This window comes from Podarcis muralis, chromosome 1 (genome assembly GCF_964188315.1).
Source record: "Podarcis muralis chromosome 1, rPodMur119.hap1.1, whole genome shotgun sequence".
Taxonomy (NCBI): Eukaryota; Metazoa; Chordata; class Lepidosauria; order Squamata; family Lacertidae; genus Podarcis; species Podarcis muralis.
Window position 1 is genome coordinate 125,934,911 of NC_135655.1, and position 12,009 is coordinate 125,946,919.

A 12,009-nucleotide genomic window follows, 5' to 3' on the forward strand; every position below is an offset into this window, starting at 1 on the left:
GGTGGGGGGAAAGGGCGATGATGATGATTTTTTGGTAAATTTATTTATTTGTGGATTTTTCAAATTAATTTTTTACTATCACAAATTAACATAAAATATAGAAACAAGATTCCACATAATCTCCTGGACTTCCCTCTTCTGCTTTGTGGGTCCTATTGTTACTTATTTCCTCCTGCATCTTTTATAATGATCCAAATATTTTGCAAGTGTTATTCCAATCCCTTGAACGGATTTTGGCTGTTTACAATGGTTTTTAAGATAGATTATAAATTTTCCTGAAATGCATTGTATCCATCATACTTTTTTCAATTATCTGCATTACAGATACAAAGTTGCACACTTGTACTTTGGGATAACGACTCCTGTTTTTATACTGGCAATTACAGAGTGGTTTTCAAATCCCACTTCATCTGCTAGGAACACACATTGAAAGGATTAGAAAAATACACTCACTCACAGCTCTGATTGCATTAAGTGCCTTGATTACAACCACCTGCTTTTTGCCCAGCTACCCACCCCAACTGGGTGATTTAATTTGAAGTATCTTATTTATCTGACTGCAAGCAAAGTGATAGCTTTTGGGTTCTGGCTTTTTAGGATAATATAACTGAATAGTTGGGAAACCTTGATACAAGGCACTGTTTATGATACTCTGTATTAAGTGCAATACACGGGGTGGTGGACTGTGCTGATTTGTTTGTTGCAACTGAGTCTAGCAGAAAGTGAGCCTCCAGTTTTTCCCAGCCTAAGTGGGCAAATGTAGTTTTAATTTTTAAAGTAGATAAAAAGTGGTAGTTTAACTGTTCTGCTGTGTGGGGGGGGGGAGAGAATGAAAGGTAACTAGATATTCCCCATACAGATATACATATGAATAGCAATAATTCAATATGCTGAATAGACAAAATACACAACACACTATCCAGAAGCGAATATAGTATTCTAGGATCAAAAACTTTTGGTTAAGAGGGGAGGCAAGATGCTTACCAATTTATGTGTGTATCAAAGATAATGGACTGGATCTCAAGCATATGGGTTTTGTCTTGGAAACAGAAATCTGTATGGCAAGTCTCATGTTATTTTTTTCACATAGGTTAAGGCAACTAGCTACACTAGTGTACCCAGTGCTTTTTTCTAAAAAAACGTTTAGGGGTACTCTCATTTTCCTTCTCATATTGAAATACCTCTCAATGAGGCCAAACTTGGATTCACAAAATGTTTAGGGGTATGCATACTCCTGTGTCCCCCCAGAAAAAAGTACTGAGTGTACAAGTTTTTAATGATATACAGTGGAGTAGAATAATGTGTGTTTAAAAATTTGTAGGGCTACATTCATACAACCGTCTTAAAGACTATTGATACGTAAGCTTATATGATTTATTCTGGGGAGCAAAAAACCCCAGCAACTATACCATGAAAGAGGTGGAAAAGGGAAATGTGTATGTCTTACCCATATATATTTCCTGGAAGTAGTTCACTACAAATTTTTGTTCACAATTTCAATGGAACAATTTATTCCAGCGTGTCCAATGTATACCTTTGATAAATGAGTTTCAATTTACCAGTAATTTTGAATAACAGTCCCTGATTCAATTGTACAACAGCAAACCAAATAATTGCCCACAATCAGTCCCATCACCTATGCAGGTAAATTGTTTTGGAATTGCATTCCATATTGACAGTAATGTTATAAAGTTCATATTTTCTCTTCATCGCATTTTGCCGATCTTTACAGGATGGAGAAAATGCACTTACTGAAGAAAATGTAGAAGATCCTGACGCTCCTTCTACATCTGCACAAGGACCATCTGTTGGACCTCAGGGTCACAATGAAGCAGAAGGTACATGTTAAACGAAATGTTTAACTGGAAGGATTTAAAAATGCCATACCTGCTCAGTGGTAGCTTTTAGGTGTAACATTAAGCATTGTTAAGCAAAATATTGAGTGTGCAAGCTCTCCTGCTTTGCTTCTCCTTTAGGCAAGCAGGAAAACAAACCAAGGAGCAGCTTGCTTAGACTAATGTACCAGCCAGTGCTTATGGTTTATTTTTCTCCAAGCAAATCATGATCCAAAGTCAAGGTTTGTTCTTGGCTTCCCTATAATGATTTGTGCGAGAGAAACAATGTTTGCTGGTACATGCTTTGTATACAAAAGGACCCAGGTTCAATCACTGCTGTTCAATGTGTAGTAGAGAATACTTCTACGTGAACCCTTAACCAACAATGCCACAGCATTTGATGCTTCCAGGCTATTCACTGATTTTCTTATAAGACTGGAGTGGGGGTGGGTCTTCTTAGGCTTGCTTTCAGGTGCCAAGTTGTTTTCAGCTACTGGTGATGAAGGCATTACTTGTTATTGACTATAGCCGAAAGAACCAGGTTGTTTGGAGAACCATAGAACCAGATTGTTTGGAGATTCAGTCACAAAAGATCTTGTTACCGTACTTTTCTGTGTATAACATGCCCCCATGTATAACACGCCCCTATTTTTGGGGACTAAAAATTAAGAAAATGAGGAGAGATTAACCAGACTTGTTGAGCTTTTTTGCGGAAGATTGCAGAGAGTTGTTTTTTAGGGGGGGATTGCCGAAAATCACTCACCCGCCTGGCCAACGCTAACACTCACACACGTCGCAACAGCCTCCTAACATCTGTCACCTTGCCGGCAGAAGCAGCCTATTGCCCGCCCCTTGCTGCAGACACCAATAGCACGCTGTAGACCATCTCCGGCTCACGGCATCAACCAATCCCACGTCCCCACTAGGCACTACCCATGTATAAGATGACCCCCTATTTTAAACATAATTTTTCAGTAAAAAAACCCTAGTCTTATACACGGAAAAGTACGGTATGTTTCATGAAATAGATATTTGTTGGTTCGATCACTGTTTCTAGTAATTGGCTTCTCCATTATTTTCACAGACTTAGAAAATATATCAGTGGGCCCTTTGATCCCACTGTAATTATTGAAACGGACTTAATGGCTCAGGCTGTATACAAATAATATTTTTCAAGCAAAGGGAGCAATTTCTTCCCTACTATTACCCATATTCCTAGCCCTGGTGTGGTAGGACCTACACGAATGCAATGTGGCAATTTCCTCAAATACAGGCACTTCCAATAACTTCCGTGAGTCTGTGGAATTGATGGCAGCAGATTGTAGGAAGTGTCAGTTGCAGTCAATTTGTGCAACTTTTTTTTTTTTTAAAAAAGAAGAAAATGTTCTTAAATAGGGAAAGATTCCTGAGAGGAGGTAATGTTGCATGATTTCTCATTGGAGAACATTGTAACCTTTTCTCCCTCCCAACCAGAAGAGACATCAGATGGAGTCAGTAAATCTGTCCATCGAGTTTTTGCTTCTATGATGGGAGAGAATGAAGAGGAAGAAGAGGATGAGGAAGAAGAGGATGAAGACGAAGAGATCTCTGAACAGCCCACAGCAGGAGATGTTTTTGCCCTGGAGATGGTGCTTAACAGAGAGACGAAGAAAATGATGAAGGCAAGTGTTTTCAGACTGAAGAACCTCCAGGGGACTTGGCTATTGCTGAAATGCAGCGGTGAAAGTTACACTTTGAAAGAGATACTCCAATTCAGCGAGAAATGTCCACAAGAGATAAAAGGGGGCTTCTCACACAACTGTTGTATATATTTTTGTCTTACTTGACATGTATTCTGATAGTCATTTCAGCTCCATAGAATTCGTTCTGTATTCTGAGGGGAATTCTCAACCCCCCCCCCCCCGAAGTTACTAATTGTTGCGTATGACTCAGATGTGGTCAGGCCACAGTATCTAATATTAATTTCCCAATGGAGGTTTTTTCATATAACATCTCCCCTGAGCCTGATACGTTCACGTTTTAAGAAATGAATGCTGATTGCAGGAGTCTGATTAAGGTGGGGCTGGTGGCGGGGAGAATAACCCTAAATTTTTGTTTCGTTTTCTGAGTAATTTATGGCGTCATACCAAAATACCAGAATTTCATTAAGGGATACTCTTGGTTCATGCAACATTCTTTTTAGGAAAAGAATAATGTACATATTGTTGCAAGTTGCAACATAATGCAAGTTGGAACTCTAGTGTCTAGTCGCCTTATTGAAATAAAAAAACTGGTAATCTTTTTACTAGGAAAAACGTCCCCGCAGTAAATTGCCCCGTGCCCTTAGAGGCCTCATGGGTGAAGCAAACATCAGGTTTGCTCGAGGCGAGCATGAAGAAGCCATTCTGATGTGCATGGAAATCATAAGACAAGGTATTGTTTGGGGAGGGGTGTTGAGTGATGTTTTTGAACTGGCGACAACTTGAAAGGGCCAATGAAATAAATTTAATACATATGGTGCAGTGTATATGAGTGTAAACATTAGCAGCAGATACAGTGGTACCTTGGTTTAAGAACAGCTTAGTTTATGAACAACTTGGATTAAGAACGCTGCAAACCCAGAAGTAGGTGTTTTGGTTTGTGAACTTTGCCTTGGAAGCAGAACATGTTCCACTTCCTGTTGAATGTAAATTGAGGCCCCCACTGCTATGGGAAAGCACACCTTGGTTTAAGAAAGGACTTCTGGAACGGATAAAGTTCATAAACCAAGGTACCACTGTACTGTGTTTGGACATCTTTCTTTGTTTAGCATATATTTTATTGGCTTACCTAATTATATTGGTTAGGATCTAAGGAGATCGTCAGTAGCATGCTGTGAGCACCTACAGATAATCTAGGACTTTTCAGTTTTATTTTCTGCCTATAGCTTCCTATATTTAATTGGATACCTTTCCCAGAGATTACCTTAAGAAGAAACTGAGTTTAAAACCTCTAGTTGGTGTGTGTGCATTTTTTTTGGGGGGGGGGGCGAGTTTTCTGCACAACCTTACAAATTTTTTAATTGACTTTACACAGATTTCTTCTTATGTATGTTCTTTAGTCATATATTCTAGGATAAGAAACAGGAACTGACTTAGGTTGTCTTGCCATATTATAATGCACCAGTCTGTAGTCCCATCTGTGAACTACTTATTGTTAAAAACATTTTTATCCAGCCTTTCAACCATATGGTCTTCAGGTAGCTAACAACACTTATTTGAAACAAAATCACAATCTAAAAAATCTGAAGAGACTGATAACTTTAAAACATTTCAAAATGGAGCACAAAACAGCAAATAAAAATGTTGCTTTGAGATAACGTAAACAAAATATTTTCATCTGGTGCAAAAAAAGAGATAATAATGTAAGCAAACAGGTTTGGGAAATGGTTGTCACAGGTAATTAACCACTTCTTCTCAAGGCTGGGCATCCAGAAGAGGAAATGCTGCAAAACAGCACCTAACAGCACTTAACTCCTCAGGGCTTCAGGTGATGATCTTAACAATTTGGCGGGTATATATATAAGACCTTCAGATTCTTTCTGAGTCTCACACCTTGGCTTACAGGTCAAAACCAGCACTTTGAATTGCATTCAGAAACAAATTAGTAGACAAGGAATGTTTGAGCAGCGGCAGAATATGTTCAGTCCTGGTTGTATGTACTAATGTTATACAGAGAGATGAGTTTCTTTAAAATGCTAACATGTTTCTGTTTTTGATCTGAGCAGCACCTCTTGCTTATGAACCATTCTCAACTCTCGCCATGATTTATGAAGACCAAGGAGACATGGAGAAATCGTTGCAATTTGAATTGATTGCCGCTCACTTAAATCCCAGCGACACGGAAGAGTGGGTTAGGCTAGCTGAAATGTCTCTTGAGCAAGACAATATTAAGCAGGCTATCTTCTGCTATGGAAAAGGTAAAGAAATGGATTTTTAAGAAACAGAACATCCTTTACAGTGGTGCCCCGCAAGACGAATGCCTCGCAAGACGGAAAACCCGCAAGACGAAAGGGTTTTCCATTTGCGAGTTGCTTCGCAAGACGAATTTCCCTATGGGCTTGCTTCGCAAGAAGAAAGCCCATAGGGAAATCTCCGGGGACCTCTTTTAAATGCTGGCGGTGGGGAGCAAAGCCTTTCCCCCCCTCCGGCCTTCAGAAGAGGTCCAGGAAGGCCGGCGGGGGCCGAAAGGCTTTGCTCCCCACCGCCAGCATTTTATTTTATTTTATTTTTTTTAAATGCATTTTTATTGAAGTTATACACAAAAACAGACATATAAGAAAATACAAAGAGAAAATTACAAAGAAAAGAGAAAAGAAAAAAAAAGAAAAAACACTCATCCGAAAAAAGAAAAACACACAATCTGAACTTCCTTCCATCCTTTTGATAAGTATCAAATATCTCCTTCCACCGCCAGCATTTTAAAAGCAGTCCGGGATAGCAGGGAAGCGCTTCCCGCTATCGTGGACGGCTTTTGAAGGCAGGCGGGGGGAGCAAAGACTTTTGCCCCCCGCCGGCCTTCAGAAGAGGTCCTGGTCCTCTTCTGAAGGCAGACGGGGGGCGAAAGTCTTTGCTCCCCCCTGCCTGCCTTCCCGGGAGAGCGGAGAAAGGCAGCGCGTTTCTCCGCTGTCCCGGGCGGCTTTTGAAGGCAGGCGGGGGGAGCAAAGACTTTTGCCCCCCGCCGGCCTTCAGAAGAGGTCCTGGAGCTCTTCTGAAGGCGGGCGGGGGGCGAAAGTCTTTGCTCCCCCTGCCTACCTTCCCGGGAAAGCGGAGAAAGGCACCTATTTTCACTGGCACACTTTGGATGATTCTCCCAATGCCTCTCGAATCAGATTTCGGGTTGTGTGTGTGTGTGGGGGGGGAAATGCACAAGTGAGATGGGGCGGGGAGCCATGTCTCACAAGCAAGTCCTTTTCCAAGGCTTCTGCTGAGGGGTAAACCACACCCAATGTATTTATATGCAAGCTAGTTTAACAGCTTAGCTGGTTTAGCTAAGAAGTAACAAGACTTACCGTATTTTTCGCACGATTGGACGCACCGGACCATAGGACGCACCTAGTTTTTTGGGGGGGAAATAAAGGAAAAATTTTTTCCCTTTATTTCCCCCCCAAAAGCAGGTCAGGGAAACCGAACCAGGTCGAGGAACAGCGGGATAGTGGCGCTGCGCCTCCCTGTTGTCCCCCGAGCTTGTGGGGCTGGCTGATGTCTGCCTAGCGCGCGGGGCGCTCTGCTTCAGGGCGCCCCACCCGCCGGGCGGCAGGCTGCTATCCGCAGCTTGGGGAGCCTTGCGGGGAACTGCTGCAGGGCTCCCCACGCTGCGGATGTATGCCTGGTGCGCGGGGCGCTCTGCTTCAGGGCGCCCCACCCGCCGGGCGGCAGGCTGCTATCCGCAGCTTGGGGAGCCTTGCGGGGAACTGCTGCAGGGCTCCCCACGCTGCGGATGTATGCCTGGTGCGAGGGGCGCTCTGCTTCAGGGCGCCCCCCGCGCCGGGCGGCAGGCTGCTATCCGCAGCGTGGGGAGCCTTGCGGGGAACTCCTGCAAGGCTCTCCACGCAGCGGATGTGTTCCCGAAGCGCCGGGCGCTCTGCTTTCAGGGCGCCCGACGCTCCGGGAAGCAGGCTGCTATCCGCAGCGTGGGGAGCCCTGTGGGGAACTGCTGCAGGGCTCCCCACGCTGCGGATGTATGCCTGGCGTGAGGGGCGCTCTGCTTCAGGGCGCCCCACCCGCCGGGCGGCAGGCTGCTATCCGCAGCGTGGGGAGCCTTGCGGGGAGCTCCTGCAAGGGTCCCCACGCTGCGGATGTGTTCCCGAAGCGCCGGGAGCTCTGCTTTCAGGGCGCCCGACGCTCCGGGAAGCAGGCTGCTATCCGCAGCCTAGACACGGCTAGCGGAGCGCTAATCCCGAAGCTTGGGGCGTGCGGAGCTTAGCGCGCCCCAAGCTTCTGGGCGCCGGCAAGGTCTCCGCTAGCCATCGCGCGGCTCTCCCAGGGCTAGCGGAGACCTTGCCGGCACCCAGAAGCTTGGGGTGCGCTGAGCTCCGCATGCCCCAAGCTTCTGGATTAGCGCAGTGGTCCGCTAGCCCTGGGAGAGCTGGGTCTCCCACTGCTAGCGGATAGCTTCCTGAAGCCTGGAGAGCGAGAGGGGTCGGTGCGCACCGACCCCTCTCACTCTCCAGGCTTCAGCGAAAGCCTGCATTCGCTCCATAGGACGCACACACATTTTCCCTTGCTTTTTAGGAGGGAAAAAGTGCGTCCTATGGTGTGAAAAATACGGTATCATCAAATCATTCCTCTTGGTGTTCTGATAAAATGACCCATGAGAGCTAATCCTTGATAGCAACTTCATAATTTCAAGAATTACTGATAGGCTGCATGATAGTTTGAAACCACAACGTTATACTGTATGCAACAATAATGTCTCACAACAAATATAACTGATCTGTAGAAAAGACTCTAAAACCTGAAAAAGGAGACAATGCACGTACTTTTGTAAATCAGGAAAATCTTTAATCAAAATTATTTTTAAAAATAAACTTGACTGTGTTCTAGTGGGTCAGCATTCTTCTATAAACCTTTATTTCTATTTCTTAAAAAAATGAAATACGGCAAGAAAGATGATTATAGTGATGCAAAGAGATGCAATATTACATGTGTGAGAAAGAAAAACCAGCTGCCATAAATTGCACTGGAGCCTAAGAACGTCCTTTGCTGGATCAGACAAATCTGTCTGCCAAACCTAGAATTCTGTTTCCAATGGAGACAAGTCCAGGTACCTTTGTGAGCTCACAGCATTTGATACACAGAGCTATAGCACTTCTGAAAATAGGTGTTTCCACTTAGTAAATAATGAGAATAGTTTCTTCGGGCTGTAAAAATCTGATTTTGTGCCTGTTTGTCTTGGCAGAGTTGTTAATAGTAGTAGTAGTAAGAATAGTAATAGTAATAAATAATAATATTATAATAATAATATATTACTACTATTGTTTTGTTATGTTAGTTTTGGTATTATCATTATTATAACACTATTGAATATAATAATGCCTCTTCTTATTTTTATAGCTCTGAAGTATGACCCTACCAATGTGCGATACTTGTGGGAACGATCGAGTCTCTATGAGCAGCTGGGAGAACATAAACTGGCGATGGATGGCTACAGACGCATTTTAAATCTCCTAACTCCTTTCGATGGGGATCGCTTTATGCATCTGGCTAGGGATATGGCAAAGTAAGCATTTAGTCAAACATTTTACAGCGTGCCGAGGCGAAATGTCGCATCGCTGCTGCTGTCCCAAGAATGTGTGTGCTTCTTGAGGCAAACAAGGGTGACCCCAGTTTTTGGGATTGAGACAAACCAGGTGAGGGAAGAAAATAGCATTTGATAATGTATAAATGACAAGAGGGTGCAAGGGTGTTAGAACAGAATGGTTCTCTTTATTATTTACATGTCAGATTTCTTGCACAATAGAACCCAAGGAATACATGAGATTCCCAGGTTGTCTCCCAGCCGGGCACTGACCAGAGTTGGGCCGGCTTAGCTGGCTGGGCCATGTTCCCTAAAACCATGCCCTGATCCTTTGGCGTGGGGACAGTTTTCTTTGTTGTTGTTGTTTAGTCGTGTCCGACTCTTCGTGACCCCATGGACCACAGCACGCCAGGCACTACTGGGAAAACCATAGCTTTAACTATACGGTCCTTTGTCAGTAAGGTGATGTCTCTGCTTTTTAAGATGCTGTCTAGGTTTGTCATTGCTTTTCTCCCAAGAAGCAGGCGTCTTTTAATTTCATGGCTGCTGTCACCATCTGCAGTGATCATGGAGCCCAAGAAAGTAAAATCTCTCACTGCCTCCGATGGTTTTATAGAAATGAGCTTTAAGGGAGATGGCTTTATACAGAAGCCTAATCCCATGCAAAAAGAAATGGATATTGCTGAAGTCATAACCGTTAGATGGAAATTTGCAGAAATTGGTGAAATGTTAGGGACACAAACGGTAAAGATGGACACATTTTAACATTACTTCCATATACTTTGCACGAAGGTGTTTTTTACTGGTGGGGCATTTTGCTTCACGGCTTGCCTAGAAAATTCTCTAACGGCTTTATATGTTTCCTTTTAATTTTTAAAACAAGTTATTACCTGCATTTAACTATATTACCTTACTGCTGTTTCCCATAGGAGCTATTACGAGGCCAATGACATCACTGCTGCTATTGAGATAATGGAAGAAGCCTTTGGTAAACACCAGAACCTCGTATCCATGGAAGATGTCAATATAGCTGCCGAGCTGTATATCTCTAACAAACAGTATGACAAAGCCTTGGCCGTAAGCATGTTAAATTAATTTCCTGTAAGGGCTAGCTGTGTTAGGCACATTGGAAGGGGCAAAATTTATATCTGTCCTTGCATTTATACCCTACCCTTCTTGTGTCCTGGGGTCCAAGGCAGCTAGGTGGGCCTCCCAGGTGGCCAGTCATCCAGGTACTGGCCAGACTCATACTTTCATGGCTCCAGAAAATTGGTGGCCTTGCATTCCTTCAGACCATACCCCCCCCCCTGTTTTTAGGGTCTTGGGGTCACATCCACACCATACCTTTCAAGCACTATTATACAACAGTCATGGAGAATCCGGAGTCCTTTAATTTGTTAAGCATGCTGGGAATTGTAGTTCTGAGAGGTCAGCGCCCATAACAAACTACAGTTCCCAGGATTCTCCATGATGGTTGAAGCAGTATAATAGTGCTTTATGCATATGAGGTGTATGTACCTGACACTCGCCATCCAAGATGCCAGGTAGCAAGCAATACGTTAAACAATTACTGTATTTTTCACTCCATAAGACGCACCTTTTCCCTTCTAAAAAGTAAGGGGAAATGTGTGTGCGTCTTATGGAGCGAATGCAGGGGGGAGGCAGGCAGGAAAAGCCCCACACAAGCTCCACGCAGCTCTTGCGGGCTTTTCCCTGAGGAGGGAGAAGGGACTGACTGGCCGCGCCAGTCCCTTCTCCCTCCTCGTAGAAAAGCCTGCAGGAGCCGCGCACTCCTTAAAGGGTGCTGCTTTAGCTGTGCGCAGTTGCACCCAGCTAAAGCAGCCAGGACAGCCAGCAGGATCCATCCCGCTGGCTGTCTTGGCTTTTGCCATAGCCGCGCGCAGCCTCTCCCGGCCGGAGAGGTTGCGGGCGGCTAAAGAGGAAGCCAGGACGGCGAGCGGGATCCCGCTGGCTTTGCTCTTTGGAGCAGGGCGGGAAACCCGGGCTTCCCCCAGCAGCCCCGAGAAGCGGACAGGCTTTTTCTTGATTTCCCCCTCTGAAAACTAGGTGCGCCTTATGGTCAGGTGCGCCTTATGGAGCGAAAAATATGGTAATGCAATGTGTCCAAAATAAAACCAATTTACTATTGTAACCTCCTGTACTGCCTTAACTCCTGACCATTCAAAACAGGCTGAACAGAAAGTGGTTGCGAAGCTTCCAGAATATTCTTGAGCTTTCGTAATTATGCAGATGAAGGAGTTGTACAATAGTCGAGAGGAGCGCTTAACTTTGTGCCCTTGCTGGTGTTGGGAGAAATTTTTTAAAGGGTTGCTAGACTGGAGGTATCCCTCCCAGAAACCCCAAAAGGAAAGCGGCAGGCTCCAGGTGAAAAGATAGGCCTTTATTGAAATGGTAATGCACTCTGGGGCAGCCTCAAAAATAAGGAGGAAGGCTGCAGAGAACCACATCCAAAGCAATGTTTCTTATACACTTCCAGATCGCACACATGATTTCTGTTCACCAATCTTAACAGTTGCATCCCCGTGTCATCATCCTGAACCAATCAAAATCACTTGGCTCTTCAGATCAGCCCTCATCATAATATGCGATTACATATAATCTTCCTTTATTAAGACTCTGACTAATTTTCCTGTTCTTTAAACGTCTCCCTATATCCCTTTTCACCTGTCTACAAAACAATTCAAGATAAATCACAATGGCCATTCCTGGCTGATTTTCTCTTCATGCATACAATGGCCACCATAGATTATAACAGTTTATTCTTCTCAGAGTTCTGTGGTGGACATTCGCCACATACAGTACCTAAAAGCAGCTAGTTGTGTTCTGTGAAAGATAGGCAGGCGCAGGCCTCTTCAGTGTAGCTAGGCGATAGGCTCCAAAGAAAATGGAATGGTCA

At 44.2% G+C, this 12,009-nt stretch overlaps 1 protein-coding gene across 1 annotated transcript in view; it reads left to right on the top strand.

Moving 5' to 3' along the window:
- GTF3C3 (general transcription factor IIIC subunit 3) overlaps positions 1-12,009 on the top strand; it is a 33,129-nt gene that overhangs the window by 463 nt on the left and 20,657 nt on the right. The window contains exons 2-7 of the mRNA XM_028751910.2: positions 1,733-1,838; positions 3,309-3,496; positions 4,124-4,247; positions 5,581-5,772; positions 8,909-9,074; positions 10,022-10,169. Of these exons, the coding sequence (XP_028607743.2) occupies positions 1,733-1,838; positions 3,309-3,496; positions 4,124-4,247; positions 5,581-5,772; positions 8,909-9,074; positions 10,022-10,169 (924 nt within the window). The remainder of the gene's footprint in view (positions 1-1,732; positions 1,839-3,308; positions 3,497-4,123; positions 4,248-5,580; positions 5,773-8,908; positions 9,075-10,021; positions 10,170-12,009) is intronic.